Source organism: Panthera onca, chromosome D1 (genome assembly GCF_046562875.1).
Source record: "Panthera onca isolate mPanOnc1 chromosome D1, mPanOnc1 haplotype 2, whole genome shotgun sequence".
NCBI classification, from domain to species: Eukaryota; Metazoa; Chordata; class Mammalia; order Carnivora; family Felidae; genus Panthera; species Panthera onca.
This window is the reverse complement of record NC_138348.1, coordinates 7,832,059-7,859,549: the sequence shown is the minus strand read 5'-3', so window position 1 is coordinate 7,859,549 and position 27,491 is coordinate 7,832,059. Positions and strand designations below refer to the sequence as shown.

At 60.9% G+C, this 27,491-nt stretch overlaps 4 protein-coding genes across 9 annotated transcripts; 3 read left to right on the top strand and 1 right to left on the bottom strand.

The window, feature by feature from the left end:
* Window positions 1-440: 440 nt before the first annotated feature.
* On the bottom strand, window positions 441-10,127 carry BAD (BCL2 associated agonist of cell death). Of its 2 annotated transcripts, none has more exons than XM_060607078.2 (4): window positions 10,026-10,127; window positions 9,039-9,233; window positions 1,487-1,680; window positions 441-940 (listed from the first exon to the last, which is right to left on the bottom strand). In XM_060607078.2, the coding sequence occupies exons 2-4, from the start codon at window positions 9,223-9,225 to the stop codon at window positions 815-817; spliced, it is 507 nt and encodes a 168-aa protein (XP_060463061.1). In that variant the 5' UTR covers window positions 9,226-9,233; window positions 10,026-10,127; the 3' UTR covers window positions 441-814. The 2 variants fall into 2 exon arrangements, with proteins under 2 accessions (XP_060463061.1, XP_060463060.1); XM_060607077.1 differs by lacking the exon at window positions 10,026-10,127 and adding an exon at window positions 9,507-9,625.
* A 50-nt stretch (window positions 10,128-10,177) lies between these two features.
* On the top strand, window positions 10,178-14,285 carry GPR137 (G protein-coupled receptor 137). 3 transcript variants are annotated; one of them, XM_060607074.3, is made up of 8 exons: window positions 10,178-10,290; window positions 11,466-11,837; window positions 11,928-11,977; window positions 12,707-12,932; window positions 13,052-13,201; window positions 13,328-13,456; window positions 13,564-13,682; window positions 14,005-14,285. In XM_060607074.3, the coding sequence occupies exons 2-8, from the start codon at window positions 11,481-11,483 to the stop codon at window positions 14,162-14,164; spliced, it is 1,191 nt and encodes a 396-aa protein (XP_060463057.3). In that variant the 5' UTR covers window positions 10,178-10,290; window positions 11,466-11,480; the 3' UTR covers window positions 14,165-14,285. The 3 variants fall into 3 exon arrangements, with proteins under 3 accessions (XP_060463057.3, XP_060463058.3, XP_060463059.3); XM_060607075.3 differs by having other exon boundaries at window positions 10,190-10,290; window positions 11,438-11,837; XM_060607076.3 differs by lacking the exon at window positions 10,178-10,290 and having other exon boundaries at window positions 10,780-11,837; window positions 13,591-13,682.
* Window positions 14,286-15,013: 728 nt separating this feature from the next.
* KCNK4 (potassium two pore domain channel subfamily K member 4) lies at window positions 15,014-23,856 on the top strand. 3 transcript variants are annotated; one of them, XM_060607073.3, is made up of 7 exons: window positions 15,014-16,097; window positions 17,597-17,862; window positions 20,772-20,895; window positions 21,048-21,208; window positions 21,407-21,593; window positions 22,129-22,268; window positions 22,970-23,856. In XM_060607073.3, exons 2-7 carry the CDS (start codon window positions 17,674-17,676, stop codon window positions 23,372-23,374), a joined length of 1,206 nt encoding a protein of 401 aa, XP_060463056.1. In that variant the 5' UTR covers window positions 15,014-16,097; window positions 17,597-17,673; the 3' UTR covers window positions 23,375-23,856. The 3 variants fall into 3 exon arrangements, with proteins under 3 accessions (XP_060463056.1, XP_060463055.1, XP_060463054.1); XM_060607072.3 differs by lacking the exon at window positions 15,014-16,097 and adding an exon at window positions 16,121-16,343; XM_060607071.3 differs by lacking the exon at window positions 15,014-16,097 and having other exon boundaries at window positions 16,420-17,862.
* A 130-nt stretch (window positions 23,857-23,986) lies between these two features.
* Window positions 23,987-27,013, top strand: CATSPERZ (catsper channel auxiliary subunit zeta). Its single transcript, XM_078433613.2, has 5 exons — window positions 23,987-24,154; window positions 24,402-24,744; window positions 25,661-25,740; window positions 25,955-26,021; window positions 26,776-27,013. The coding sequence occupies exons 1-5, from the start codon at window positions 24,134-24,136 to the stop codon at window positions 26,883-26,885; spliced, it is 621 nt and encodes a 206-aa protein (XP_078289739.1). The 5' UTR covers window positions 23,987-24,133; the 3' UTR covers window positions 26,886-27,013.
* Window positions 27,014-27,491: the final 478 nt, after the last annotated feature.

The window sequence follows — 27,491 nt, the reverse complement described above, 5'->3', positions numbered from 1 at the left end:
GTTCCCTAGTGATCAGTCCATTCACAGCTCTGGGACCAGCCTTCTTCCACGGTCCCCTCCCCCGCTTTGTGCGTCCGGCCAGTTCCCTGAACAGAGCTGGCCCCAGGCCGACCACACAGTAGCTGTTTGAAAGGACTGACCCAAATAGGAACAACTGACCCTCCCCAGGGGACGGCGACACGGTTTGCAGGGTGCGGAATTCCGGCGGCCGGCCGGCTTGCAGTTCCCAATGACCGTATTAGAGATAAGGACCTGGAGGTCCCCGAGGCCAGGCAGCCCTGGCTCTGGTCGCAGCATGGACCCCTTCCTGGACTCGGTTCCAGGATGTCACTCAAAAAGAGCTTCCTTTTCCCTTATGTGTAAGACGGCGGCATCTTTCGAAACTGTCCGTGCTAGCGTTTCCCCTGCCTGCGAAGCCCCAAGCGACGGAGAGGGGAGACTCGGCGGCACAAACACGGGCTTTATTAGCACGCTTCGTTGCGAGCGATGGCCCGCACCGATACCGCGGAGGAGAGGGTTCTGGTGAAGTTGGGGTTTCCCGGGCTTGTAACTTGGCGCTGGCGCGCGCCGGGGGCGGGGTCACGGGGCCACTTCCGGCGGCTAAGGGCGGCTAAACTTCAAAACTTCCGACGGAGCCCAAACCCTCCATGCTCCTCGCACACACCGGAAGAGAATCAGGTTTGGGTCAGATCGCCTCCTTCGAAAAGGAAAGTACCGATCTTTTTTGCAGAAGTCTTGCCAAAACGACTTCCGCCCACACCCAAGATGGCCGCCGCCGGCGCCGGGAGCGGGGAGTTTCGGGCCGTGGGACGGGTCACTGGGAGGGGGCGGAGCCTCCTCTCCCCAAGTTCCGATCCCACCAGGACTGGATGAAGCGCGTCCAGCTGGGGCTTTGCCGCATCTGCGTCGCTGTGCCCGCGCTCTTCGGGCGTGGAAGTCCCTTCGGGGTGGGAGGAGGAAAGGGTTACATGAGTTAGCTTCTCCTGGCATCCCGAGTCGGAGCCCTCCACCTCCGGAATCCCACCGCTGAGAAGCGGCGGACCTAAAGACGGTAGATTCCAGCATGCCGTGTACCGAGGGGGCCTCCTGACCACTTTAGGAAGCTCGAAGGATCGCTTGGGCTCTTAGGAATGAGACTGGTTAGATCCCAGACAGTATGCCAGGGGTGCGGGGAGAGGACGCCTAGGACCCTGTAAGCGCCAGAGTCGGAGACTTAGCATCTAGAAGACTGGAGGGCAGTTCAAAAAAAAGTAATTCTTTAGTTGAGGCCTAAGAACCCGGATATCCGAAAGGGGCCGACCGGGAGCACAAATACCAGCATGCCTCGTGCCCCAAGGATTCGGGGAACCCAGGAGCTTTAGCTTTCTGAAGTACGACCTGGACTACAGATACCGGCATGCCACGGGACTCAGGAAGGGTCCGACTAGAGGGGGGAAGAGGCGTTCCGGAACTACAGATCCCGACATGCTTTCGGGCCGGCGCTCACCTTGAAGGAGCCCTGGAACTCGTCGCTCATCCTCCGGAGCTCGCGGCCGTAGCGCAGGGCGGCCCAGAGGTTGGGGGGCGCTGAGCGCGAGCGACCCCGGAAAGGGCTGGGCTCTTCCTCCTCCGTCCCTTCATCCTCCTCGGTCCCGGCGGGGTACGAGCTGTGGCGACTCCGGGTCTCCACAGCCCCAGCGCCTGCACAGGGGGCGGGGGCGATGTGAATCTCAACTCCTCTGCGCCCCCAGCCTTGCCGAAGCCCTCGGCACCAGCTCCCCGCCCGCGGATGTCACAGTACGCGTCGTCGGAGCCCCCGTTGAGTTCCTTCGTATGTAAATCAAGGGAAGCTCATGGGGCTTTTGTGAAGATTCAAATTAACTTCTCGTGAATCCCACAAATCTTAATTGAGCCCCAATAATGGGCCCAGGCCCTTAGTGTATTAAATGGCCTTCCTCTGTGTCTAGCACAAAATAAGGAAATCAGTAGTATAGTTTTCAGCGCAAGACCATGGGGCCTCTCAGCCCTTCTGGGGACCAGTCCCCTGGATGAGGAGTCAGGGCTGAACTCCCAGTTCTGCAAGTGATCGGCAGGTGCCCATTTGTCTCACTGTCTTGGCCTAGGGAGACCTAGAGTATGAAAGTGTAAGCCGAAGTCATTCGCAGCTACCTCCCCGTGTTGAGTTTGTCTGGCCTGTGTTCTGTGTACCGTCCCCCCACTCCTGCCAACCCCACCCCCATATCCAGACCAACAGAGACCTAGAACCACTCCCAGGAGCAAAACCCCAGAGCTACGTTAATAGAGTGCCAGACAGCACGGAGCAAATGCAGGGGGACATGCTTGGCGTCCACAGCAAGGCACATCTGTCAGGGAAGGCATTTTGGAGGAAATAAAGTTTAGGCCAGGCTTTGAGGCCAGGGGATAACCGTGTCTCATCCTCTCGCCAAGAACCTAACACAAAGCCCTGTGGGTCACTTTCGGGGGCTGCAGGGCCCCCATGGGGCCCAGCTCCAGATACATGGCTAAGAAAGCCGAGAAGGGAAGAAAATGCCGGATCCAGAACGGCCTAGGCTAAGAGGAGGGGTCAGAGCTCCTGGCTGTTCTGAGCTTCACCACGGTCCAGGCCTGGAGGGCAGGTGGGAACTCCAAGGTAGACGTGGGGAACAGGAAGCTAAATCGGAAATCGGCATCGGGGATAGAGTCTGGACCAGTCAGGAATAGAAAGACCCCTGATGAGAACAGGCCCATCGGAGGGGCACTGTCCGGTTCTGTGGGGAGCAGGCAGAGGCAAGGTCCGTAGCTAGACGGGCCCCGGCTCCGCCAGATTCCTGCTTTGTGAGCTTGGGCCCTGTTCTAACCTGTTGGGGCCTCACTGCCCTTCCTCCGTGACATTGGGGCAGTCCCCGTCTCCGAGGAGCACCCCGACAACGGATGAGACCAGCAGAGCACCATATTCTGCCCCTGTTATATCCCGAAGCCTCCCAGCTTCCCAGTGAGGCAGACATTAAGTCCTCCCTATATGACAGACGGAGAAAAGGAGTCACCTAGAGGTGAGGAACTGGCCGGAGGTCACACAGCCAGCCGGCCGCTTAAGCGCTCAAGGAACACCGGCTGTTCTTTGCTGGCTTTTAAAAAACGCCCGGGACCATCACGTGACAGATACAAGGTCCAAGACTCGGAAAGCGAATGGCTTGCAGGGGGGCACTTGGTCTGGGCACTGCCCCCTCGCCCAGGAACCAGAACAAGCGGAAGTGTTCCCTGTGTGTCAATTCATTACATCCCCAGCACACTCTGTGAGGAAGGTTCCTCACTGTCCCCATTTTACAGGGGAGAAAACCAAGGCACAGAGAGGGTAGGTAACTTCCCCAATGTCACACAGCTAGTAGGTGGCAGAGCTGGGATCCAAACCCAACCAGTCTGGCTCCAGGGCGTAAAGCCCCCACGTGTAATGCTCGTGCCCCAGGTTCCCAACAGCGCACCGTGGGCCGCCCTGGGGGTCCAGTGTGGGGAGGACACCTCTGGGCCTTCTGTGAGTGCCAGCTCTACCGGAAGCCCATCCTAGGGGTAGGGTTTTTTTTTTGTTTTTTTTTTTACCAGAGCCATGGGTTTAGTAATGCCAATCCGACCATTGTCAAATGGTGATCATTTGTATAAACAGCTTTTTTTTTTTTTTTTTTTTTTTTTAACTAAGCTTTTAAAAGTCTCCTCTCTACTGGGAAAAAACCCAAAAAAACAACAACTGAAGAATTTTCTGTGAATTCCCTGGGGTCACTCTGAACCATCCCACCCTCAAATCAGTTCTCAGCCACACGCGATCCCTGGGCAGGGCAGAGGTGGCCTCTTCCCACTCTGGGGAAGTGAAGTGGGTGGGAGAGGGCGTGGCTTCTGCCTGGGGGTCTGGGGGTGAGCTGGGGTGGCTGCTGGGGCTCGTCCACTCACACCGTTTTCTCAGAGAGCCCGCCTGAGGCGGGGATGGGGGAGTGGGAGAGGCCTCTGGCTGGAGGGGCCCCAAGCCCCAGCAAAGCTTCAAGTTCTTTACCACGGGGCTCCAGGGTCAGCGCGTGGGGCTGGACACATCCACGTTCAGGCTTCTGAGAGCATCCTGACCCACTTAATTAAATTAAAATCGTGGTGTTCCCTGGGGCACCTGGGTGGCTCAGTCAGTTAAGGGTCCGGCTCTTGATTTCGGTTTCGATCATGATCTCACGGTTCATCAGTTCAAGGAGCCTGCTTGGGATTCTCTTTCTCTTTCTGCCCTTCCCCTGCTCACATGCACTCTCACACATGCTCTCTCTCTCTCTGACTCAAAATAAATAAAAACCGAAAAAACAGAAACCGTGGTTTCCAGGCAACGTGAGGCAGTGAAGCTTTCCCATTAGGCGGCGCTGGTTTGGATCCTGCCCCCTACTACGGGCTGGGGCTCACATACTGCTCACCCTGCCAGCAGGTAGCACGCCCGGCACCTGCAGGCCTCAGCCCAGACTCCCTGTCTACCCTAAAGTCATTTGGGGCACAAAAATCCCCTACTGGCCTGCAAAGAACACAACCCATCTTGCTCAGAGCTGATGAGATCAGAAAACACTCTAAAGTAGGCGCTGGCAAATGTTTTTTTATAAAGGACCAGAAAGTAAGCATTTGGGGCACCGCAGGCCACACGGTCTCTGTTACAGCCATCCAGCTTTGGGGTCATTGCTCGGAAGAAGCTGTAAACAATATATAATTGGCGATGTTCGTGTATTCTACTAAAATTTCAAAAATATCAAAGCCATTCTTAGCTCATGGGCTGACCAAAAAAAAAAAAAAGAAAAAAGGGACTTAGCCTGTGGCTGTGGTTTGCCAACCCCTGCTCTAAACTCAACTGTATCTGTCCTCTGCCTAGAGCCTTCAATGGCTCCCCACTGCCCAGGAGGTATAGTCCAAACTCCTCGGTGTGGCTTTCAAGGCCTATACATACATTCTCGTTCTAACTTCTACTCTTCTTGTCCACATACTGACTCAGCAGATCCCCGCTACAACCCGATGAGGGAGGACTAGTTCTCTTCTCATTTTACAGATGGGAAAACCAAGGCAGACAGACAGTTAACTAGCCTGCTCAAGCTCAACCTGCTAACAGAAGGCGGACTGACGTCTGAACCCTGCGGTCTGACCACTGGGCATCCTTCCTTCCCTCTCTGCCATCCACACACCCACGGCTCGCCACCCACCTGCCTGTCCCGGGCACTGGGCTATGCGCTGAGGCTGTCACAGCCCCAGACGTGGCTGCATCCCTGCCCCGGAGACATTTCCAGTCCAGTCCCGCAGGGGCCAAGGGTCAGGGAATATGAAGAGTGACAGGACTCTGCCCGTCTGGAGGGTCCAGTGGCTGTGGCTCGGGCAGGCCATTCTTGCGGATCTTTTATGGGGAAATCACTTGCTTTTTATTTTTTATTTTATTTATTTACTTTTGAGAGAGAGAGAAGGAACAAGTGAGCAAGGAGCAGAAAGGGGAGGAAAGAGCGAGAGAGAGGGACAGAAAGAGAAGAGAAAATCCACGAGGGACAGAGAGAGAGAGAGAGAGAGAGAGAGAAGCAGGGCTCACCCGAAGCGGAGCTCAAACTCACCCAATGCGGGGCTCGAACTCCCGACCCGAGAGATCATGACCTGAGCTGAAATCAGCTGCTTAACCGACTGAGCCACCCAGGTGCCCCATATTTCATTTTATTTTGTAAAGTTTATTTATTTTGAGAGAGAAAGAGCATGCTCGCGATTGGGGGAGGGGCAGAGAGAGAGAGGGAGAGAGAGAGAGAATCCCAAGCAGGCTCTGAACTGTCAGTGCAGAGCCTAATGCGGGGCTCGAACTCCCGAACTTGAGCTCATGACCCGAGCCGAAGTCGGAGGCTTAACCGACTCAGCCACCCAGGCACCCCCATTTGCTTTTTAGATGTTGAAAACTAAGTCAAAAGTTTAAGAACTCCTGTGCAGCCCTCTCATGCCATGGCTACCTTCTCCCCTGCTGCCCTCCTCACACGTCCCTCCGCTCCTTATTGCTGCTTCAGACTATTCCCACTCCCCATTTCCCCATCTAGTTTCTCAGGTTGTGCCCCCTCTGCCACCCCCACCCCCTGTCCTCATTCATCCGCGGGATCCAAGGCGTCCTTCCCCCTCACAGCCACCTGCTCCTTGCCCCTCCTTCTCCAGCCCTGCCCTCACTCTCAGCCCCATGGACAGGACCTTCAATAACTCCACCCCCAGCCTCCCACCTCCTTCCTGGCTGGCCCCCCACCTCGGTCGCCCACTCTGGTGATGCTAGAATTCCCGGGGCAAGCTTGCACCCCACACCGACCATTCTCGCCCTCGTAGACACCCTCAAGCACCCCTCCCTAGCCGGGCTGAGGGAGACACAGCTCTGGTGAAACTCCAGCTCCCCGCCTGCCCCCACGGACACCCACCAGCTGCCAGTGCGCCTGGAGGAGAGCACAGGCAGGCCACCTCCGCCGAAATTCGTGGCCGCAAAACCCAGTGGCGCCCTTGACGTTGCCCAGCACGCTTTCCATACTTCGCGCTTGGGGAGAGTCGATCACTTTAAACCCGATCCTCTCTCCTTCAACCCCCATCCTTACTCCTGGCTCAGGACTTGGCTTCCTTTCCTGGAGAAACTGGAAGCACCCACAAGAGAGACTTCTACTCGTTTTCACGAAGCATCTACCCACCACGACGCACGCACCCATGTCCGCTGCCCGGTGTTTAGTTGAGCCACCCCTCCCCGGGCACCGGACACCCTCTCTCCTACTCAAGGACATCACTCCAGCTAGCCTGCCTTCTCTCCTGCAGCACCCAGTAGTCCCCTGGCTCCTGGATTACTCCCACCAGCTCCTAAACATGCTATTTTCTTTTCCCTTTCTAGAAAACAACAAAAAAAAGTAAACAAACCCTTCCTTGACCTTCGTTGGGCCTTCGGCTGCTGCCCACCTCTCTGCTCCCTTTCCTGGAGCACAGCTGCCCAAAGCGGGTTCTCCTTTCTGTCTCCACCGCTTCCTCCCGTTATCCCTCGCCGCTGAACTGAGGTCAGCCCTCCAGCCACCTCGCCACCCTAACTGCAAAGGCCCCACGTTGGCAACTCCAGCACGCTACTCCCAGGCCTCCTCGGGACAGAAGCACCCGCTTGCCGCTCAGGCCTTGTTTGCCCCCGGCTTCCCTCCCAGATGGCCGCCCGTTCCCGCTGCTCCTCAGCTGCTGCCCTCCGAAGACCCAAGCTCCAGGCCCGGCCCAGGCCCTTGCCTGTCTACACTCGCTCCCTGGGCCTCCCAGAACGCTACATCAGTGACGGACAACTCCCGCGCCTATAAATCCCGCCTTGGCCATACCCCTGCTGGAAACCTCCAGCTGGGTGCCCAAAAGGCACCTCTAACCTGACCTGGCCCAAACGAGGCTCCTGATTTTGGCGCAGCTCCGCCAGAGTTGGGAGCCACCCCGTCCTTCCGGGTGCCCGAGCCAGACTCCTGGCAGCCATCCCTGACTCCTCTCTTTCCCTCACGCCCCGCGTCCAGTTGGTCGGCAAACCTGCCAGTTCTACCTTCAGAATAAACCCAGAGTCCCGCTATTTCCAGGCCACCATCGTCCCTCGAAGGGGCTCTAGCGGCAGCCTCCCCTGGTGGCCCCACCGCTGCTTTACCCCACCACGGATTAGTCTCAACACAGGGGCCCTGGTGGTGCTCTGGGTGTCAAATCAGATCGCCCTGCCTCGGATCCAGGTGAAAGCCGAGGTCATTACACTGGCCTTTGAGGCCCGGCCCCGCTGCCCCTCCCCGCCATCAATCCCTCACTGCCTCTCCAACTCCCCTCCCCTTCGGAGCCTAGACGGTGTCCTGCCCTCAGGGCCTCCGCATTTGTCCCTCCTTCCGCCAGATCTGTCTTTCCACAAATAGGGGCAGGGCGCACCCCTCACCACTTCCAACCTCTGCTCCACTGTGGCTTCTCACCGAGGCTGACCCTGACCACGGCAGTCAGAGTCACTCCCCCAGCCCCTGGAACCCTGGGTTCCAAAGAGAAAGGAATGACTGTTTCTTGCGCTGCCTCATGGCCTCTGTCGTCTTCGACACATCATATCATGTGTTTGTTTGTTTGTTTGTTTATGGCTTGTCTCTCCCCCGCTCAACTAGAAGAAACTGAGCACTTGATCTAGGGGATGAGGAGGGACAGCGAGGTGGGGGCTGGAAAGCTGCAGCGAGCAGAGCAAACAGTGAGTGCAAAGATCTGGATGTTAAAGAAGTTAAAGAAAGTCTGTGGAGTTCAGCGTGACAAAGTGTGCGTTTGCAGGCTGGGCAGGAGGACTTAGGAAGCCTTCTTGTTCCTGGAAACGGGGATGGGGTCTTTTAGGCCCCAGCAGGTCAGGGATATGAGTTTTGTTTTCGGGTCTCTATGGTCCTCCCAGGCTCAAAACCTATGTTGGGCGCAGGGGAGGTGGGCACTACTGAGAAACGGCCACTGCTCTCCATCCTTCCATCTCAGCACTGGGTCCCCTTGGCCGGTGTGGGCAGACCTGCTGGTCCTGGAAGGGCTGTCTGTCTCTTGGGGTCACTTGCTCCTGGCAACTGGCAAGGATAGCCCCAGTGTGGGTGTGAGCCACAGGGCAGGAAAGAACATACCCCGGGGGGTCAGGCGCGATTTCAGGGAAGATGCAAAGCCAAGGGCAGGGCACCTTGGCGTCTTCCAGCCCTGCTTCCCACCAACAGCCAAATAAGTGTGACCTTAGGCAAGTCACTTCCCCTTTCTGGCTCACTGCCTGCCTCTAGGTGATTTCTGCCCTGGTCCTACGCTAACGGCTACACTCTTTGACCGTGGACTATGCACTGGCACTATAATTAAGTGCTTCCTATATATTTCTGCTAATCGACCCAACAGCCCTACAATGGTGGTGATCATTTGCTCTGTTTCACAGAAGAGGAAACTGAGGTGCAGAGGAGGTCAGGGACTTACTCACAGCCACCCAATGAGTGTGGATATGGCTGGCATGCAGAGAGTCATTGGGCTGAGGGCAAGGCCAAGGCGGACAGGCAGGTGGCTGGGGGGTGAATACCTACCTCCATGGTGGTTGCTGCTGGCGGGCTGCCCCTGCTGGTGACCAGCTTCCCCGAGGAGGCCTGGGGCCGTCCGCTGGTGCTTGCCAGGGCCGCGGGGCCGGTCCCCTGTGGGGCTGGGGCCCAGGCCCCTATCCGTAGGGCTGGAGTCTTCCTGCTCACTGGGCTCAAACTCTGGGATCTGGAACATGCTCTGGGCTGTGGGGGCAAGATGGGAGGTAGTCAGGACACAGGGGGCATATGGTGTTCGGTGAAGGGAGGGGACAGCAGACACCTCTGGTTCTGTCTCCCACCTTAGAGCCCCAGGTCCACCCTGCCTCCCGGGCTCCAGTCTCTAGCTGGGCAGCTCGCTCGGCCTGTCCACCCACGACCTAAATTTCCTCCTTTGGAGCCTTGGTGCTGTGAAGTAGTCCCAGGCCCCTACCTAGGCCCCGGCCCAACCTGCCCTAGGTGACGGCCCACAAGTCTTACCCCAAGCCCGATCTCGAGGCCCCTGACCCGGGCCTGCCGCCTCCTTCCAGTACTGAGGGAGCCCGGCCCTAGTTGCCTGGGCAACGGGAACTGTCACCGACCCGGCCCAATCAGCTTTTGAAATGTCACTAGGGCTGGCCAGGGGGCGTGGCCGCTTCCGACCCAGTCTCCGCCCCCGCCGCGGGACTTGCTCCCAGCCTACCGCCTTCGTCCTGGGTCCCTTCCTCGCCTCCCGCTGCTCAGTTCCCGACATCCCTGTGCCTGGGACGTGTGTGGGAGCAGATAAGGGATTCTCTGGGGTCCCCATCTGAAACCCGGAGACCAGCTTCTGCTGACAAGCCCTTCAGCCCCCTGGACTTTAGTCTCCGCTCCTGTAAAATGGGGATAATGACACCTCCCTCAGGAGCCAGTGAACTTTGTAAACCGAGTGGTGACTACTGTGGGTGAAAACACTTTGCAAAGCTTTAGCCGAAGCTCAGCCGTCGGATGCATTCGTTGTTGCTGTGGTCACTGCTCTACCTGGATGCGATTGTTGTTGCTGTTGTCCCTGCTCCGAGCGGACTGGGTAGCCGGGTCGGGAAGTCCCGCTCCCTCTTCCCCCACAGTGGAAACCTCGCACCGCCCGCCTCGGGGGCACCACTCCCCGCGCCAGCTCTGGAGAGCTCGAGATAAGCGAGGGAGCCTCCTCCCCGGCAGGATGACTGCCCCGGCGCAGGAGAGGGGGCCCCGTTGTGGGTGACCGTAGGACCCGCGGGGGCTTCGCGCCGGGAGGGCAGCCGGCCAGGTGAGCGGGAACCGCGGCCGGCCAGGGCGTGGGGCGGGCGCGCCTCCGGGGGACTGCGGGGCCCTGCGGGTTAAGCCCGGGGGGGGGGGGGGGGGGGGCGGGGCCCGGGGGCCATCTTGGCTGTGGGCGGAAGTTTCCTTCCGAGAGCCGGTGAGGGGAAGTCGTTACCGCCCCCCCCCCCCCCCCCCCGCCCCGGCCGGCTGGCGCGATCTCGATTTGAGGATGGGCAAGAGAAGCATGGGAACTGGCGGCCCCCCAAACAAACAAGGCCCGCCGTCCCTGGGCACGGCCCACCCGCGCGCCCGCCGGTTGCGCTTTCGCCCCAGCGTCTCGGCCTCCCGCTGCCTCTAGGAACCCCGGGCGCCCGCCGGCGGCGCAGCTCGCGCCAATTCTCGAACGGCTCCGCGCCGGGCGCGGCGCGACTCGGCGCGCAGCTGCGGAGCTGGTGGGGCCAGACCCTGCGCGATTAGCGTAGCCAACGGCGCCCGCGCAGGCGCAGGCGCAGGAGGGGGCGGAGCAGCGGGAGCCGGGGAGCTGGGGAGCCGGAGCCCCGGGTCCCAGCGACCAGAGCCGGCTCCCCCGGCGGCGTCCCGAGGACCCGGCGTCGGCCTCCTCCCGCCCCCCGAGGCTGGAGAGTGGATGCAGTGGGGGGTGGGGTGGGGGCAGCGTCGGAATTCCGAGGACAGAAGGCAGAGGCCGTCCCCAATCCGGATTATTGGAGGGGAGAAAGACCCCCCAGTTTGGGGAGGGGGAGAGCCGGGGGTTGAGCGCCCCACCCGCAGCGGCCGCTGCCCTCAGCCGAAGGGTATCTCTCGGCTCTCCCCCTCCTGCCGAGACGACTCGAACGACCAAGGCCAGGGACCCCTGTCCTTCAGCCTCTGCACCCCCTCACCCCGCTCTGGGGCTGGCCCAGGGAGGAGACCCTGCCCACCTCCCGCCTCTGCCCTCGCGAGGGACTGTCCTTCCACGCCCCAGAGTGAGGGGCCCAGGCCCCAGGCTGCCTGTGCCCCGCTGCAAGGGCAGGGTCCCTCTGTTGAGGAGGAAGGGCCTGGCCAGTCGCAGCTTCTTTCCTCCTGAGCTCCCCGTCTCTGTCGCTGCACCCTGCAACTCCCACCCCTCCATATTTATTTCCCTGGCCCCCTGCCAGCCCCTCCATCTCGTTCTCTGGGATTCAGGCCTCCCTTCCGGACATGGAGAGTAACCTGTCTGGCCTGGTGCCTGCCGCCGGGCTGGTGCCTGCGCTGCCTCCCGCCGTGACCCTGGGGCTGACTGCGGCCTACACCACCCTGTACGCCCTACTCTTCTTTTCCGTCTATGCCCAACTCTGGCTGGTGCTTCTATATGGGCACAAGCGCCTCAGCTATCAGACGGTGTTCCTGGCACTCTGTTTGCTCTGGGCTGCCTTGCGCACCACCCTCTTCTCCTTCTACTTCCGAGATACCCCCCGAGCCAACCGCCTGGGACCCCTGCCCTTTTGGCTTCTTTACTGCTGCCCTGTCTGCCTACAGTTCTTCACGCTGACGCTTATGAACCTCTACTTTGCCCAGGTAACCATGATAACGGGTGGGGAGGGGAGGGGGGCCGTGGGGTGGCCAGCCCCAAGGGCCCGAAGGAATGATGGGCATCTCTGCTCCCAGGTTGTGTTCAAGGCCAAGGCCAAGCGCCGGCCGGAGATGAGCCGAGGCTTGTAAGTACATGGGACACGTGGGCACACCCGCCAGGCCAGGGGTTAGGGACCAGGCTGGTGTCCATTTCTCGCCCCCCCTCCTGTGCAGTGCTGAGGCGAGGACAAGTTAGGAGGTGTTTGTGGAAGGGCTTGGAAAAGTTAGGCACCTGCGGCAGACGGCCCGGCAAAGGCATCGCACCCGTGAAGGGCAACCATCATGGAAATGGTGATGGCAGCGTGAGGGGAGAGGGGGTCCCAGTGTCTTCCGTGATGGAAGAAGGGCTGGAGGCTCCAGCCCTTGCAAGCCCCGGACTGCCACTTCTGGGTGACCTTGGCTGGCGGCGATAAGCCTGTCATTTGTATAACGTCTTATGGTTTAGGGAGAGCTTTCACAAACATTTTTCACGACCTACCCGCGAGGCTGTTATTATCCCCATCTGAGAGATGAGGGAACTGAGGCCCAGCAAGGTAAAGCCACACGTTCAAGGTCACAGGTGCGGCGGAAGGCAGAGTCAGGGCTTACATTCGACTCTCAGTCCCGTGCTCAGTCCACTGTGTCATAGCTGTCAGTCATACCTGACCTCACTGGGCCTCGGTTTCCCCTTCTGTAAAACCGGAGAGCCGGGGTGCAGACAGCGTCGGCCTGGATTGGTTCTGACCCTAGCGTCAACTAGGGTCTCCTGGGGCAGTTCGGGTGGTCAGTGAGCGCTAGGGACGGTTGCCTGGGGCTGACTGTGCTGTGGGCCGCAGGCTGGCCGTCCGGGGGGCCTTCGTGGGGGCCTCGCTGCTCTTTCTGCTGGTGAATGTGCTGTGTGCTGTGCTGTCCCGCCGGCGCCGGGCACAGCCCTGGGCCCTCCTGCTGGTGCGAGTCCTGGTGAGCGACTCCCTCTTTGTCATCTGCGCGCTGTCTCTTGCCGCCTGCCTCTGCCTCGTCGCCCGGCGGGCGCCCTCCACCAGCATCTACCTGGAGGCCAAGGTAGGGCCCCAAGCCCCGATACCCGGGTGCCCTTCGGGGTCTTCGTGCAGTGGTCTTCGGGGGGGGGGGGAGACTGGAGCCTCCCTTCCCTGAGGGTCCCCTCTTGTCATCTGTGCCAGGGGACCAGCGTGTGCCAGGCGGCTGCGATGGGTGGCGCCATGGTCCTGCTCTACGCCAGCCGGGCCTGCTACAACCTGGCAGCCCTGGCCTTGGCCCCCCGGAGCCGGCTGGATACCTTCGATTATGACTGGTACAACGTCTCTGACCAGGTGGGCGTTCGGCTCGTCTGCTGCCTCCTTAGTAGCCATGGCTCTCGGCCCCCCCACTGGCCTCGGCTCTGTCTGGGTGCCCCCGCCAGCACGACCGCGGATTGACACAACCCCCTGCCTTCCTAGGCGGACCTGGTGAACGACCTGGGGAACAAAGGCTACCTGGTGTTTGGCCTCATCCTCTTTGTGTGGGAGTTGCTGCCCACCACCCTGCTGGTGGGCTTCTTTCGGGTGCACCGGCCCCCGCAGGACCTGGTGAGGGCCAGTGGCGAGGGGTGGACACTGGGCATCCCTGGGCTGGGGTCTGGCGGGAAGCCAGCGGTGGGGCGGGAGAAAGCATGATGGCGGCTTCCTCCCCCCAGAGCACCAGCCGCATCCTCAATGGGCAGGTCTTTGGCTCCCGTTCCTACTTCTTCGACCGGGCTGGGCACTGCGAGGATGAGGGCTGCTCCTGGGAGCGTGGCCGGAGCGAGAGCACCAGGTAGGAGCCCCGGCCTCCCTCAGGTCCTCCGGCCTGCCCGCCTGCCCTGCTGAACCGTGGGGACCTAGAGCCTGGTCTTGCCACTTTCCCCTTGACCCCACCCCCGCCATGGCCCCCATTTCCTGTCTGTACTAGGTAAGGTCCCCTCTGGCTTCCGCCTCCCACCCTGAGGTGCAGCTTGCCGCAGTCCAGAGGGTTCGGGCCCTGGGCGCTGGAGAGCTGGGGCACCGGGCCCTGTTCTGAGCCTCTCTCCCTCCCCCAGCTGCTGTGAGTGTGGCCCCGGTCACTGCCTTGGGACTGACCCTTGTTTTTCTGCCTGCAGCATGTCAGGCAGCCTAGGCTCCGGCAGCTGGTATGGCGCCATCGGGCGGGAGTCAGCCTGGTGCGGGGGCAGCCAGACACGGACCACTCCTCTGCTCTTCTCCCAGGTGCTGGGACCAGGTGGCCACCACCACAGTCTCTACTCCACCCCGCAGACGTGATCCCCTTCTTTCCTCCCCCCCCCCAGAACACCCAGACCCCGGTCCTCCCATCCCAGGCCCCGCCACCCCCCCGTGCCAAGTTCACCTGCCGCTTCTTGCCCAGGATCATGGGAGGCTGTGGCCGCCTCTTCCCCTGGCCAGCTCCTTGCTACTCTTGTCGTAGTGAGCTTGTGCTGTCCCCTAGGATGGGGGGCATGGCCCCGGCTGCCAGATGCCCTACAGCACCTTGGCATGACCTGCCGCCTCTGCTTCTACACTGGAGCCAGCTACCTCTCCTGCACCTGCCGCTCAATAAACAGAGTCTGTGCCCCTCATCCGTTCACGGTCTGTCAGTTGTCTGCTTTGTGTTCCTTGCACCATCGCGTCTTCGGTCGAAGGCTGATCGGACCCCGGCCCTCCGAGGGAGCGGCTGGGCTGGGCAGGGGTCACTTAACCACCTAGGCTGGTGGGCAGGGAGAGGCAGGAGCCTGCAGTCCAAGGGGAAAGGAGGCCCGGAGAGCGTGTTCCCTCTCCAGTCTCTTCCTCACTTGAACGATTTCTACCCTTTCCTCAAAACCTGCTTCAAATGTCATCTCCTTTATGAAGTCTTTCGTCTCCAGGTCAGGGAGCCATGTCCCCCCTCCTGGGTCCTGCGGCACGATGATCGTGTGTCTCTTATGCCGGTTACCCTTGCTGCATTAGGATTTCGGGAAACCCCGTTTCCCTGTCATCCTGCCCAATCTGGCATTCAGGGCCAGGGAAGGACCTGGCCTGGGACTGAGGAGCCCCCACCTCCCTATCAGGTGTGGAAGTGGCCAGATAGTTGGGCCGCCCCCACATAGTCTGCCTGGTGGCCCTGGGGGCTCCTTCTCTGGCTGCCCCTAATACCGCAGTCACTGCTTTCTGCTGCCACAGTCTTGGCCTATCTGTCATCTGCCCTATGGCTGGGACTCCTTTATCAGAGGGTCTCTCTCCCGTCCACGTACCTGGTCATCACACCTCCTCGTAGTTCCTGGGGGCCTAGTACTGCTCCTGTCTGGAAACTTCACTTGGGATTATCCTGGGCATCCGATCTTCAGGGCCTCCAGAGAGGGCATCTGAGACTCCCGGTCAGCTCGAAGCTGAACAGTCCCTTTTTGTTGAAAGGAAACTAACATTTGTAGGGCACTCTATTGTGTGTGCCAGCCTCTGTTTTGAGCATTTACAAATACCTCTTTAATGCTCAGAACAGCACTCCGAGGTGGTAATTAATCATCCCTTTTCCGTAAGTAGGGACTGGGAGGCTCTTGAGAACGTAGTAACCCGCTGCGCCCTCTCCTGGTAGGGGGTGGTCAGCCTTAGAGCCCAGGCTCAAAACCACCCACTGTGAGGGCTAAGGACCCCAGGCTAGAGGATTTGGGGAGAGAGAGATCGGGGTTTGCAAAGAAGTGGGTGAGAACCGAGAGGGGAGCAGTTCCAAGACCTGCCTGAGCCCTGGCTGTTCAGGCTGCGAGGGGCGGGGGAGGAAGGGGGGAGTCCTGGCACTAGCCACGGAGGTGAGGACCAAGGGATGAGGAGGGACAGGAGGTGCCCCGGCATGACTTTCCAGAACCGCGTCCCAGTCCTCCCTCAGCCAATTCCAGGTTGTTTCAGTGGATCGCCCACCCCTTTGTCCCGCGGGGCCGCCTCCCTCAGGAGCGCTGAGCCGAAGGGCCAGGCTGTCCCCAGGGGGCGGGGAGTTGAGGACCATAATGGGGCTGGGAGACGCTGGGAGGTTTGCGTGGTGCCTGTCCGGAGAGGTGAGCCGGCAGATGTCCAGGCTGGGGCCGTGCCGCTGGCCACACTGGATGGCCGGCGGGGCAGTACCAGGACTCCGGTCTGAGACTCCAGGTCGGACCCAGCGGCGGCCCCTCTCGGTCTCCTCGGCCCGTCACCTGCCGAGATCCGCCGGAATCGGGGGGCTGGGCGGCCGCAGGTAAGGTGCTGCAGGGCCCGGCGCCGGCGGCAAGGGCGCGGCACGGAGGGAGGCGCGGCGCCGGAGGGGTTAAACTTGGAAGGAGGGGGGCTTCTGGCGGCGGGGGGGGGGGGGTCCCAGCCCCGGCGGCCGCCCGCTCCGCCCCTGCCGCCGCCGCCGCCTCCGCGGCCCAGCCGGCACCGGCGAGGCCGCGCGGGAGCCCGGGCCGCAGCCGCAGCCGCAGCCGCAGCCGCAGCGGGGCCGACAGTGAGTGCGGGGCTGGCGCGGGAGGGGGTGCGGGACGGGAGCGGGGGCGCGGACGGGACTCCCCGGCAGGGGTGCGCAGGGTGGGGGGAGGGCCGGGCCGGGCGGGGCGCGCACCTCCCGCGCGTGGGCGCCTCCGGGAGTCGTGCGGCCGCGCGTGCTGCCGCCCGCACGCTCCCAGGCGTCAGCGTGGAAGACTCGGGAGGCGGTGGGAGCGAACCGCGGGGGTGCAGCGTGTCTGGGTGGCGAGCGCTGCGCGGTGGCCCGACGGCCTGGGTGTGTGCACGGGAGTGTGTGCACACGTGCGCGTGGACCTCTGGGGTGCCTCGGCCTGGCGCGCACGCCCCTGGGGGTCCGGGTGTGCCCGTGAGTCTGGGGAGCGTGCCGGTGGAGCGTGTGCGTGCGGCCCGCGCAGCCGGGCGGGCGGGAGCCGCAGGGAGGAGCGTGGGCGCGCGGGTCTTTGTGCCCGCGTGTGTGCGCGTGGGCGCCGCCGCCCGCTGTCCCGGGGGCTGACAGCTGTCCCGGAGGATGCTGCCCGGGTTCGGCCCTTATCGCTCCCGCCCTGTTCCTTCCCGGAACCGAGCACCCTCCCCCCGCCCCCCCACCCCTCCTCCCTGCCTCTCCTCTGCGCAGCGACCGGGACCCGCCCCTGGGTTCCTCGAAAGCCCGGCGGGGCGCTGGGAGACCCTGGAGGCTACCCGTCCGGCCCAGCGGGTCGCCGCGGAGCGGGGAGAGGCGGGAGGGGCGAGAAAAGCGCGAAGATGCTGCCGCAGCCGCAGCGGAGGAGCCGGGACCCGCCATCCCCGTCCCCGCCCTGCGCGGTCCGGCCTCTCCAGCCTTCTCTTCGCGCGCCTCCGCGCCCCCTCAGCCTCCTGCGCTGAAGCCGCTGCCTCACGCCCCCTCCAGGCCCCCGGTGTTTTCTCGCTCGTCCAGCCTCTCGCTCAGCAGGCTCAGTCTCTCTTTCCCCCTTCCGCTCTCCTTCCTTTCCCTTCCCGGTGCCCTCTTCTCTTCCCATGTCCTGGAGTCCCTGGACAGGGGCTGAGGGCCGGGCAATGGAGGTAAGGGGGAGGACAGCGGTGGGGGGACTGGGTGTGCCCCGGTCCCAAGTGTCCCGGCAGAGGGATGTGAAGATAGGACACCTATGGGCAGTAGGACTGGGGACTCCGAGGACCTTTGGGTGTGTGGGGGTTGGAAGAGGAGGGGGTGGGGGTGGCAGCCCAGGTTATTGATCCCGGCCTCCCTGGTTCTACCCACAGTGACCACAGCTCCCCAGGAGCCCCCTGCCCGGCCTCCCCAGGCAGGCAGTGGAGTCAACCGGGCCCCCGGGCGGGCCATGCGCAGCACCACCCTACTGGCGTTGCTGGCCCTGGTCCTACTCTACTTGGTATCCGGTGCCCTGGTGTTCCAGGCCCTGGAGCAGCCCCACGAGCAGCAGGCCCAGAGGGAGCTGGGGGAGGTCCGAGAGAAGTTCCTGAGGGCCCATCCATGTGTGAGCGACCAGGACCTGGGGCTCTTCATCAAGGTGCGTGGGTGGGCAGGAACCCCTTCAGCAGTCACCTGTGACCCCCCCCCCCCCGCCCCCGGAAACTAGCTGCATGCCAGTGGGGCCCCGTGCTGGGTTGCTGCTTCCAGACTGGCACCCCCTGACGGCAGGGTGCCGCTGAGGGGCGCAGGCCAGAGGCTGGGATCCGGCTCTCTGGGTTTTCAGTATCGCGGCCATGGGGGCATTGATTTGCCTGGCCGTGCCTGGCATTGGACTGAGCCCCTGGACTGTCTTCTTCGGTGTGACTGACGGTGGTTGAGTGAAGGAACGAGTGAAGGAAGAAATGAATAAATGGCTGGAGCCCGTGAGCTATGTCACATTTTCACAGGCCTACCTCACCGGCTCAGGGGTTGCCAGATGAAACCCAGGGCGCCTGGATACTTGTGAATTTTAGCCACTAAGCAGCGAATAGTTTTTAAAAATAAATACGCCCTGCGCAGTATTTTTGTCTCCTAAACCTGGCCACGCCGCACTGGTTTCGCTTTGGAGTCACCGATGCCTTGGAGACACCCAAGAACACTGAACACCCCCCCTAACCCCTGGAAAAATGCACATGTAAACACGTCCGGGTGATTTCAGAGGGTTCTGGGATCCCCTAAGCTTGCCGCCAGGGATGCCAGGTTAGGCACCCCTTCACTGCCAGCGCTCGGGCTTATGATGAGAAGGCTGGAGGAAGGGGCAAGGCAGGGGTGGGGTCAGCTTTGGGTTCAGTGACTAACAGCGCTGGGCTTCAGCCTGCTGGGGGTACCGTCAGGCAAGCACCTTGGTCGCTTCCTCTGATTTCTGAGCGACGTCCTGTAAAACCTCCAAGGTTTCACGTTAATAAATTAATGTTTATTACTTTGCTGAAGAGTCCCCCTCTTTCTCCGCCTGTTCTTTCGGAGGGAGGAGCCATCCGCACGGAGGCCTCCGTGTTCCAGCTGATTCCCAAGGTGGCAGGACCAGGAGCCCAGATGAGGGGCAGGGTGGGGCCGGGACACAGGCGGCCTGACGTCCTCTCTGACACTTCCAGAATGCAGAGGAAGGCTCAGAGAGGCCCGGGCAGGAGAATGTGTCTGGCCAGACCACAGGGCAGAGGAAGGGAGGGAGGGAATCTGACCTATTTTTTCTCCACAGTGGAAATGCTTTTTCCCTGGATAAAAAAAGAAGAAAGGGAAGGGCAGAAATTAGAAGTGTGGGCGACAGCTGCTTTCTCTTCCACAATTAGGGAGGCAGCAATTATGCACCTACTGGCTGCTAGGTGCTGTGCTCTACACCATAGGGTGACCAGGGAAATGCATAGGGGGTGGAACAGGTGGAGGTACAGGCTATACCGGAGAGGATGTCACTTTGGGATGAGGGGACAGATCCAGGGACAGGTTACTGTAGGATTCAATGGAAAGGGAACTTTCCTTGCTCCCTTCTCTGTTAAACACCTGTTGGGTGCCGGGCCCTGGGCTAGGTGCTGGGGTCTTTGAGGGGGAAGCCAGGGGCCTTGGGGAGGAGCTGGTAATTGACGGGAGGCAGGTGAGAGGCGTAGGATTTAGAGATGTGCGATTGGGTTGCCAGAGACCTACCGGCAGAGGAACAGCATGGGCAAAGGCGGGGAAGCTGGAAAGCTCAGAGTGTTTTGCAGAGCTTGGGTTTAGCAGATGCCTCGTCACTGGAAGCAAAAATTAGAACACACAGGATGACAAAGGATTTTTTTCCCCCTAAGTAGTGAATTTATTGGAAAAGTCTTGCAAAATAAAAATCAAATCACTTTAATCATACATTTCACTTCTTGGCTTCATTTAACAATTATTATGACAGGAAATGGGATCATCTCAAAATCTGGGGGTAAAGTCACGGCAGCTTGGGTTCCCAATGGGAGCCCCAGGAGAGAAGCCTGGAAAAAAAGGAGGTTGGGAACAGGGACTTGAATGCTGGGCTGGGAGTTTGGATGCTATGCTAAGACAGCAGGGAGCTACGGAGGATTTGGGGCAGTCGCCTTAAGAAGATGAATTTGGAATGGGTCTTGCTAATGAGGATTGCAGTCAGAGAGAAAGAATGTGCTTTATGATCTCCTCCATGGCCCTGTGCGGTGGCTCTGTGCTCCTTCGGTAAGAGCTCCTCTGTCACTTACGGCAGATACTCTCAAAACACGGACTCTGCCTTGGAGGGACGCACAAGGTGGCAGGAGGGACAGACACATGGCCACTTCATTAATCTAATCATATCTATGGAGGACCAACTAGGTAGCACAGGGTTTGGCTTGGACTTCAGCAGGGTGGGCGGGGGCTTGTGTGTCCACGAACCTTCAAATATTGGATGCAAAATCTGATGGCATCCGAACCCTCCTGGGGGAAGGGCCCCTGACTTCCATCAGATTTTCTAAGGCAAGGAACTCAAACTCAGCTTCCATAGTGGAGATGGGAATGGGGGGCTATGTGGAAAGCTGGACATCACTGGGCATGATCACCACCGGGGACTGAGTTAACAAAGACACGGGGCTTAATTTGTTGCGAGTGCCTTAACTCTTCACAACCCTCTGAGGTAGGTGCTATTACCACCATCCCCACTTGACAGGGGCAGAAACAGGCACAGAGTGTTAACTTGCCTGAGGTCAAGATTTCAACCCAGGCTGACTGCGCCCGGGTCTGTGCTCCTGACCGCTGTAAATTTGCAATCGTTTGCGTGAAATTAAGGGACAGAAGACTAAAATGCTTCTAAAACAAGGTGGAGGCCAAACAAAATTGGGCCGCCCAATCTGCAGTGTCTCCTCTGAGGGACTGGCCTCAGGAAGACCAGGGGGAAGGGGAGAGCTGGGAGGGGTAGGGAGGAAACCACTCTGGAGACTGGAGGGCCAGGGGGTTGGCCAGGACAGTAGGGAAGGACTGAGGTTCCTCCTTCTGCGCCTTGTCCTGCAGGAGGTGGCTGATGCCCTGGGAGGGGGTGCGGACCCTGACACCAACTCAACCAGTAACAGCAACCACTCAGCCTGGGACCTGGGCAGCGCCTTCTTTTTCTCAGGCACCATCATCACCACCATCGGTGGGGGAGGGGACTGAGCATGTGGAGTGGGGGGTGGGGGGGTGGGGGTGGGGGGCAAGGGGGCCGCTGGGCTTTCTCAAGGGGGAAAATGCAGAGGGGGGAAGGTGGGTGCCAGGCAGCCCCTCGACCTCCTGCACGCTCCCTCTGCCCAGGCTATGGCAACGCGGCCCTGCGCACAGATGCCGGGCGGCTCTTCTGCATCTTTTACGCGCTGGTGGGGATCCCGTTGTTCGGGATCCTGCTGGCAGGGGTCGGGGACCGGCTGGGCTCCTCTCTGCGCCGCGGCATCGGTCACATCGAAGCCATCTTCCTGGTGAGCTGCTCCTCGCCCTGCGCGCCCTTGCGTTACGCTGGGGTTACCCTGCCCTACGTCCCCAGCGGGGCACCGGGAGCGCGCGGGCCTCTGAGATCGCGAGAGCCTCGCGCACAGGCTCGAGGAGGAGCCGGTGTGGGGCGCGACAGCGGAGGTTTTGGCGACTTCTTGGCTCTGGGCCGTTGCTCCTCCCTGCAGAAGTGGCACGTGCCACCGGAGCTGGTGCGAATACTATCCGCGGTGCTCTTCCTGTTGATTGGCTGCCTGCTCTTTGTCCTCACGCCCACGTTCGTGTTCTGCTACGTGGAGGGCTGGAGCAAGCTGGAGGCCATCTACTTCGTCGTAGTGACGCTCACCACGGTGGGCTTCGGGGACTATGTGGCCGGTGAGGCCACCTTTCTTGCGCTGCACTTCCCTAGCCACTTAATTGATGCCCGGGGGGGGGGGGGGGGGGGGGGACTGCAGTCTCGCTTCTCCCTCCAAATTCCACGTGGTGTACGTGAGCGCACAGGCGCTCGCTCCAATCCCCTACCCGCGCTCACGGAATGTACCTTCACATTTGTGCACGTATGCAACCCCTCATATGCCCTTACATTCTTGCAGGCCCGCACCCCACGCATGCTCACACATAGGTTAAGCGCACCCCTCACACGCGTCACATTTATATTATATATGTGCACTCCTCACACACGTTTACACTCCTGCACGCGAGCACACTCCCTTGCATAATCTTACCTGGCACACCTCCAAGCCACGTGCACTCGACGTGCCTGCATTCACACGCTCTAGCACATACCCATGGCCCTGGGGAGGGCGGATCCTCTCCCTGAGCTGGGAAGAGGGGCAGTGAGCCAGCAGCTCACAGGCTTAAGGCTTGCCCCACAATCAACATCTTTCTGGCCTCCCCGGTGGTATCCCAGGCGCCAGCCCCAACCAGAACTCTGCAGCCTACCAGCCGCTGGTGTGGTTCTGGATCCTGCTCGGCCTGGCCTACTTCGCCTCAGTACTCACCACCATCGGGAACTGGCTTCGAGTAGTGTCCCGGCGCACTCGGGCAGAGGTAGGCGCGCCCCTGGGTCTGCGCTGCACTTGCGCCGTGGCGCTGAAGCGCGGTACCTAGCAGCGGGCTGACCCCGTTGGCCTCCCTTCCAGAGCGTGGGCTTCTCAAGGCAGGGACTGAGTGCGCCCGGCCCAGGGACAGAGGGTTAAATTTGGGCCGGTTTGCTGGTGACTCCACCTCTGCTCTCTTGGATAGGGTTGCCTGATTTAGAAACAAACCAAAACAAAACAAAAAGCAGGAAGCCCAGTTAAATGTAAATTTCACATACATAACAAATACTAGTTCAGTGTAGGCGTGTCCCAAATATTGCATGGGAGGGATATACACATATCAACATTTAATTTGTCGTTTGTCCAAATTCACATTTAACTGGGCGACCGGTATTGTGTCACCTTACTGGCTGAGCCGGCGGAGGAGCCGGATAAGAGACGCAAAGGTCTCTGGGGGGCACCGGAAGGATGGCTGAAATAAAGCTGGGGCATTTCTAGAAAAGCTCCTGGAGAAGAGGGCTCTTAGGTTCCGATGGAGGAGAGGAGAGTGTGTAGCTGGGTTGATGAGCCTTTTCTCTCGCTCGGGAGGGCTGAGGCAGGAGGACCAGGAGGAAAAGAGGGGCAGTGCCTGACTGACGACGGGTCAGGTTCCCGGGGTTGCGGAGGCGGTAGAGGACCCGTGGTCGAGGACTCCCTTTACTCCTCGCGCAGATGGGCGGCCTCACGGCGCAGGCCGCCAGCTGGACCGGCACCGTGACGGCGCGGGTGACCCAGAGAGTCGGGCCCACGGCACCACCACCGCTGGAGAAGGAGCGGCCACTCCTGCCTCCACCGCCGTGCCCAGCGCAGCCCGCCGGCGGGCCCCTGTCCCCTGCGCTCCCAGCGAAGGCCGAGCCGCCAACCCCGCCGTCCCCGCCCACCCCGCCCACCGCCTCCGCGCTGGATTACCCCAGCGAGAACCTGGCCTTCATCGACGAGTCCTCTGATACCCAGAGCGAGCGTGGCTGCGCGCTGCCCCGCGCGCCACGGGGTCGCCGTCGCCCCCCTAACCCTCCCCGGAAGCCCGTGCGGCCGCGGGGCCCAGGGCGTCCCCGGGAAAAAGGCGTGCCGGTGTAGGGGCAGGACCCCCGGCCTGGGCCTCTCAAAGGGCTTCGTTCTAGCTCTCCCTGGCATGCTCTGCTTGTTTGACCAAAGAGGCCTCTTTCGACCGGACTGAGGCCTGGGGAGGAAGCTACGGGTTGCTTGTCTGCCACCCTCCCCCCCCCCCCCCCCCCCCCCCCCCCCCCCCCCCCCCGGCTCCTGGCCCTCTCCTCACTTCATTCATTTGCAGACCCCCCAAGGCTTTCTGTCTCGCTGTCCCGGCTGGGCCCGTCCCTCACAACACCTCACGACTGTGCCTCAAAGCCTGCATCAATAAACGAAAACAGTTTGCACCGCTGCGGGCGTGCGCGCTCCGGGAACGCGAGTGGGTGTGGGAGAGCTTGCGTCGGGCCGCCTCCGGGGCAAGCCAGGCCTCCTGCGACCCCCAGGCCGGGCCTCCTCCCCCCCCCACCCCCGCCACGCGTGCACCCGAAAGGGCCACCCTTGGGCCCGTGTCTCTGCCGGGAGGCTACCGAGGAGGGTCCGGATTAGGAATGTGCCAAGGCGGGCTGTGCGTCTCCAAGCTCAGTACAGACGTGGGGGGCGCGGGGGTGTGGGTGGGTGGGGAGGGGATAATGGCGTCTAGTGTGGGGGTTGTAGATTGAACTCTCCCTCGCGAGACCCGCAGCGCCATTCCATTCGGGAACGCGACCCTGCCCCTCCCCGCTCCTGGAGCGTGACGCCCTCCTCCTTGCCCCGAGGCCTGTGGCGACTGGGTCCGTTGGGGGCAGAACCATGGAGGAAAAGCCTTTCAGAGTAAGAACGCTTCCCGGGCCGCCACACCCTGCGAGCCCCCAGACTGAGTCCAGCTTGGGTCCCCGGCTCTCCTCTCCCTCAGCCTTGGCCCCGGGGCAACTCCCAAAGAGCCCAAAGCGGAGCCTTGAGCCGACTCCACGGAGTCGTGGCCCTGGCAGGGCTCAGGATCCCCGTCCCCCAGCCTGCTCTTCCTCTCCTTCCCCACTCCCCGCTGCCCTTGGCTTCCCTCGTTGTATGTGGCCCACAGGCGTCTTTGGGCAGCGGTGGCTCAGACACGTCCAGACCAGACAACGACATCCGGAATCTGTGGACCAGGGCCACGCTGTCGCAGTCGAAGCTGAATGTGCCTCTGCCCAATGTCTGCGAGGACTCCGACCTGGAGGACGGCAGCGCACACAGCAAGACTCGCCGGTGGTACAACGAGAAGGCCCGCCGTGACTCGGACGGTGGTTGGGATCACGGAGAGTACAAGGACAGTTTCAAGCAGGAGGAGCTGGAGGATCACTCCTTGTTGGAGCTGCAGCTCCGTCAGGAAAGCTCCCTGGGAAGCCATTTAGAGGAGGGGGACGTCGATTCCAAGACCGAGATTGGTCAGTGTGGCCTCACCAGGCTGTGGGTATCCACAGGGCAGGGGGCTGGCCGGGACCTCAGTATCTGCTGATGTAAAGTGGAGGGGAGGCGGGTGGGAAGCTATGGGACCCAAGTTTCCAGGATTCCCTTCCTGGGCGGGGCGCCCTCTCTCATCTTTCACGCTTTAAATCAATCATGCTTGGAGCGCCCCCTACTGGGAAGGCGTCATACAAGGTCCTGTGGCCCAGGCGCGCCCGGCCCGAGACAACCACCCCCCCCACCCCCCACCCCCGCCAAAAGGCGCAGAGGCAGTGCGGTAGGACTCCTGCTTTTAATGGAATCATTGGGATAGTTGAGAGGAGGAAGTTATTTTCTTGTGTATGGGTTTGCTCTCGTTGAGGACGTGCCTATCTTTCATTCACTCAGTCATTGGTTACAATTTTTAAATACCTCCTTCTTCCTGGGCACTGTTTGGGGATTGCCCCCAACCTCCCCCCCCCCCCCCCCCACCTCCCGGCCCCTTCATCAGGGGATTGGAACTGATAACAATATAGTAACTGCCATTTATTGAGTGCCAGGCACTGGACTTCCTTTCCACGATCGCCTTAAACTTCACCACCTCTGTAGAGGGGCCATTCTTATTACCCCATTTTACAGACAAAGAACTTGAGAGTCAGAAAGTTTCAGTCACTGCTCCTAAGCCTCACACAATGCGGTAGTCAGAACTGGAACCTTGGTGAGGGGGCCAATAAAGCCCAGGGTGGCAAATTACTGTCCCATACTGTTTTCCAATAAGGTGGCACCTGGGCCTGGTCTCTGAAGGCCACTCCCCGCCGCCCCCCCCCCCCCCCCAATCACATGCCTGCCCATACATTTCCTCCGCTCCGGGGCAGACCCAGCAGTCCGGAGATGACTGATCTCTCTTTTCTCTTCCAGAAATGTCTTCCTCAGAGTCATCGCTCAATATCTTGAAGCACACACCCCATAGAGCCTACTGGGCGGAGCAGCAGAACAGGGTTAGCAGCACCCAGGGAGATGAGGGGTTTTAGTGGAGTGGGGGATGGGCGAGTGGGGGTGGCAGAGGTGAAGGGGGGAGGGTGTTTCCTAGGGTGGTGGGGCAGGCACGTTAGTTGGGGGTCTTGGGGCTAGAGGGAGCAAGCAGGTGGGGCACTTCAGCTCTGGGCAGGGCCGGGGTCCCTTGGACATCTGAACCTCTTGCTGCCTCTCCAGCTGCCACTGCCTCTGATGGAACTCATGGAGAATGAAGCTCTGGAAATCCTCACCAAAGCCCTCTGGAGTAAGCCCCTCCCTCAGACCCCACAAGAGACCCTGGGGGATTTTGCAGGGCTCAGGCCTCTGGGAGTGGGAGTTCAGGATGTGTCTACCCTGTCAGATTCCCTTACCACCCACCGATGTTCCAGGAGCCCCACCATAAGTAAAAAGTCGGGGGACTGGCCACAGGGACACCCAGTGGGGAGAGCATGAGGCCTGGGCTCCAGCCTTGGGGCAGCTCCCTTTTAGCTGATGTGGCTTTTCTAAAGCTGTTTCCATCCCCCTGCCGAATGGGGATGACAATCTTTGTGGGGTCTTGGCCCCCTCCCTTGGTGCTGTGAGGAACCTCTGAACAATGGATTCCTTGGGTGAAAGTTCCCTTGTTTGCCCTGCTTACGAAATAACGGAGGGGTTGCTGGCTAATCACTTAGAGTGGGTGGCCCAGCAGGGGTTCACAAAGCTGCAGGCTACCACCGTCCTAGTTCAGGCCTGCAACATCGCTAACTTTGCCCTCATCCACCCTCCACCTCAACACTCTGATCCTCCTCCACACCCCCCCATCTGTTTGGAGTGCAGGTGTATGACTTGACCTTTTGAAAGAAAACCGTCAGGGCCCAGCACCTTGGAGATTCAAAGTTTCCCAGATTAACACACACCCGAGCGCCAAGCGCTCCTGCCACCCCAAATCACCCGCGGTTGCTCAATTCTCACATGCGGCACGCACTGCTGGGGAGGCCATGCCCCCTGCTCGCTGCCCTAAGCGGAGCTCTGCCCTCCAGGCTACCGGTCAGCCATAGGCCGGGACCACTTCCTGACCAAGCAGCTGCAGCGATCTATCGAAGGGCTCAAGAGGCGCCGGAGCAAGAGGCTGAACCTCTTGGCGTACTGAGAGCACCGCCTCGGGCTCGAGGGACAGCCGGACTCCGGCCCCGGGCCCTTGTCCTGTCCCCAGACCCAAACCTGACCCCGTCCACGTGGAATTTGAGTCCTAGAGAAATAAAAGACTCTAGTGCACAATCGGTGAGTCAGTGCGTGGCTGCCCGCGTGAGGCGGACGCACGTGGCCCCGCCTTTCCCCGTGACCTTCACTCGGTCACCGCAGTGACCTTGAGCGTTCTTCTGTCCAGGCCCTATTGGCTCCGCCTTCCCGGGACTCGAAATCCAGGAGTTCTTGCATGTTTTATGTCTGCTTCTCCCACCCCGGGTCCAGCGGCTTTGTGGGGATATTGGATCTGCGGTCCAAGTGCCCCGATGGAGTAATCTTGGGGGAAGGGGGAGAAGGGAAAGGGGCAGCGCCTCTCTAGTATGGGCACGCTAGGCTCCGCCCTTCATGCATATGCAGTTACACTAACCTCTCTGTTCCTCCCGCCTCATTTACATATGTAAGTCTCCCTGCCCCGCAACTGCGGCCCCTGAGCCACCTCGCCCACTCCTCTCGCGCACAGCGCGCTCCGCCTCCTTCGTTACGTAAGAGCGCTCATGGTTCCAACCCCCTC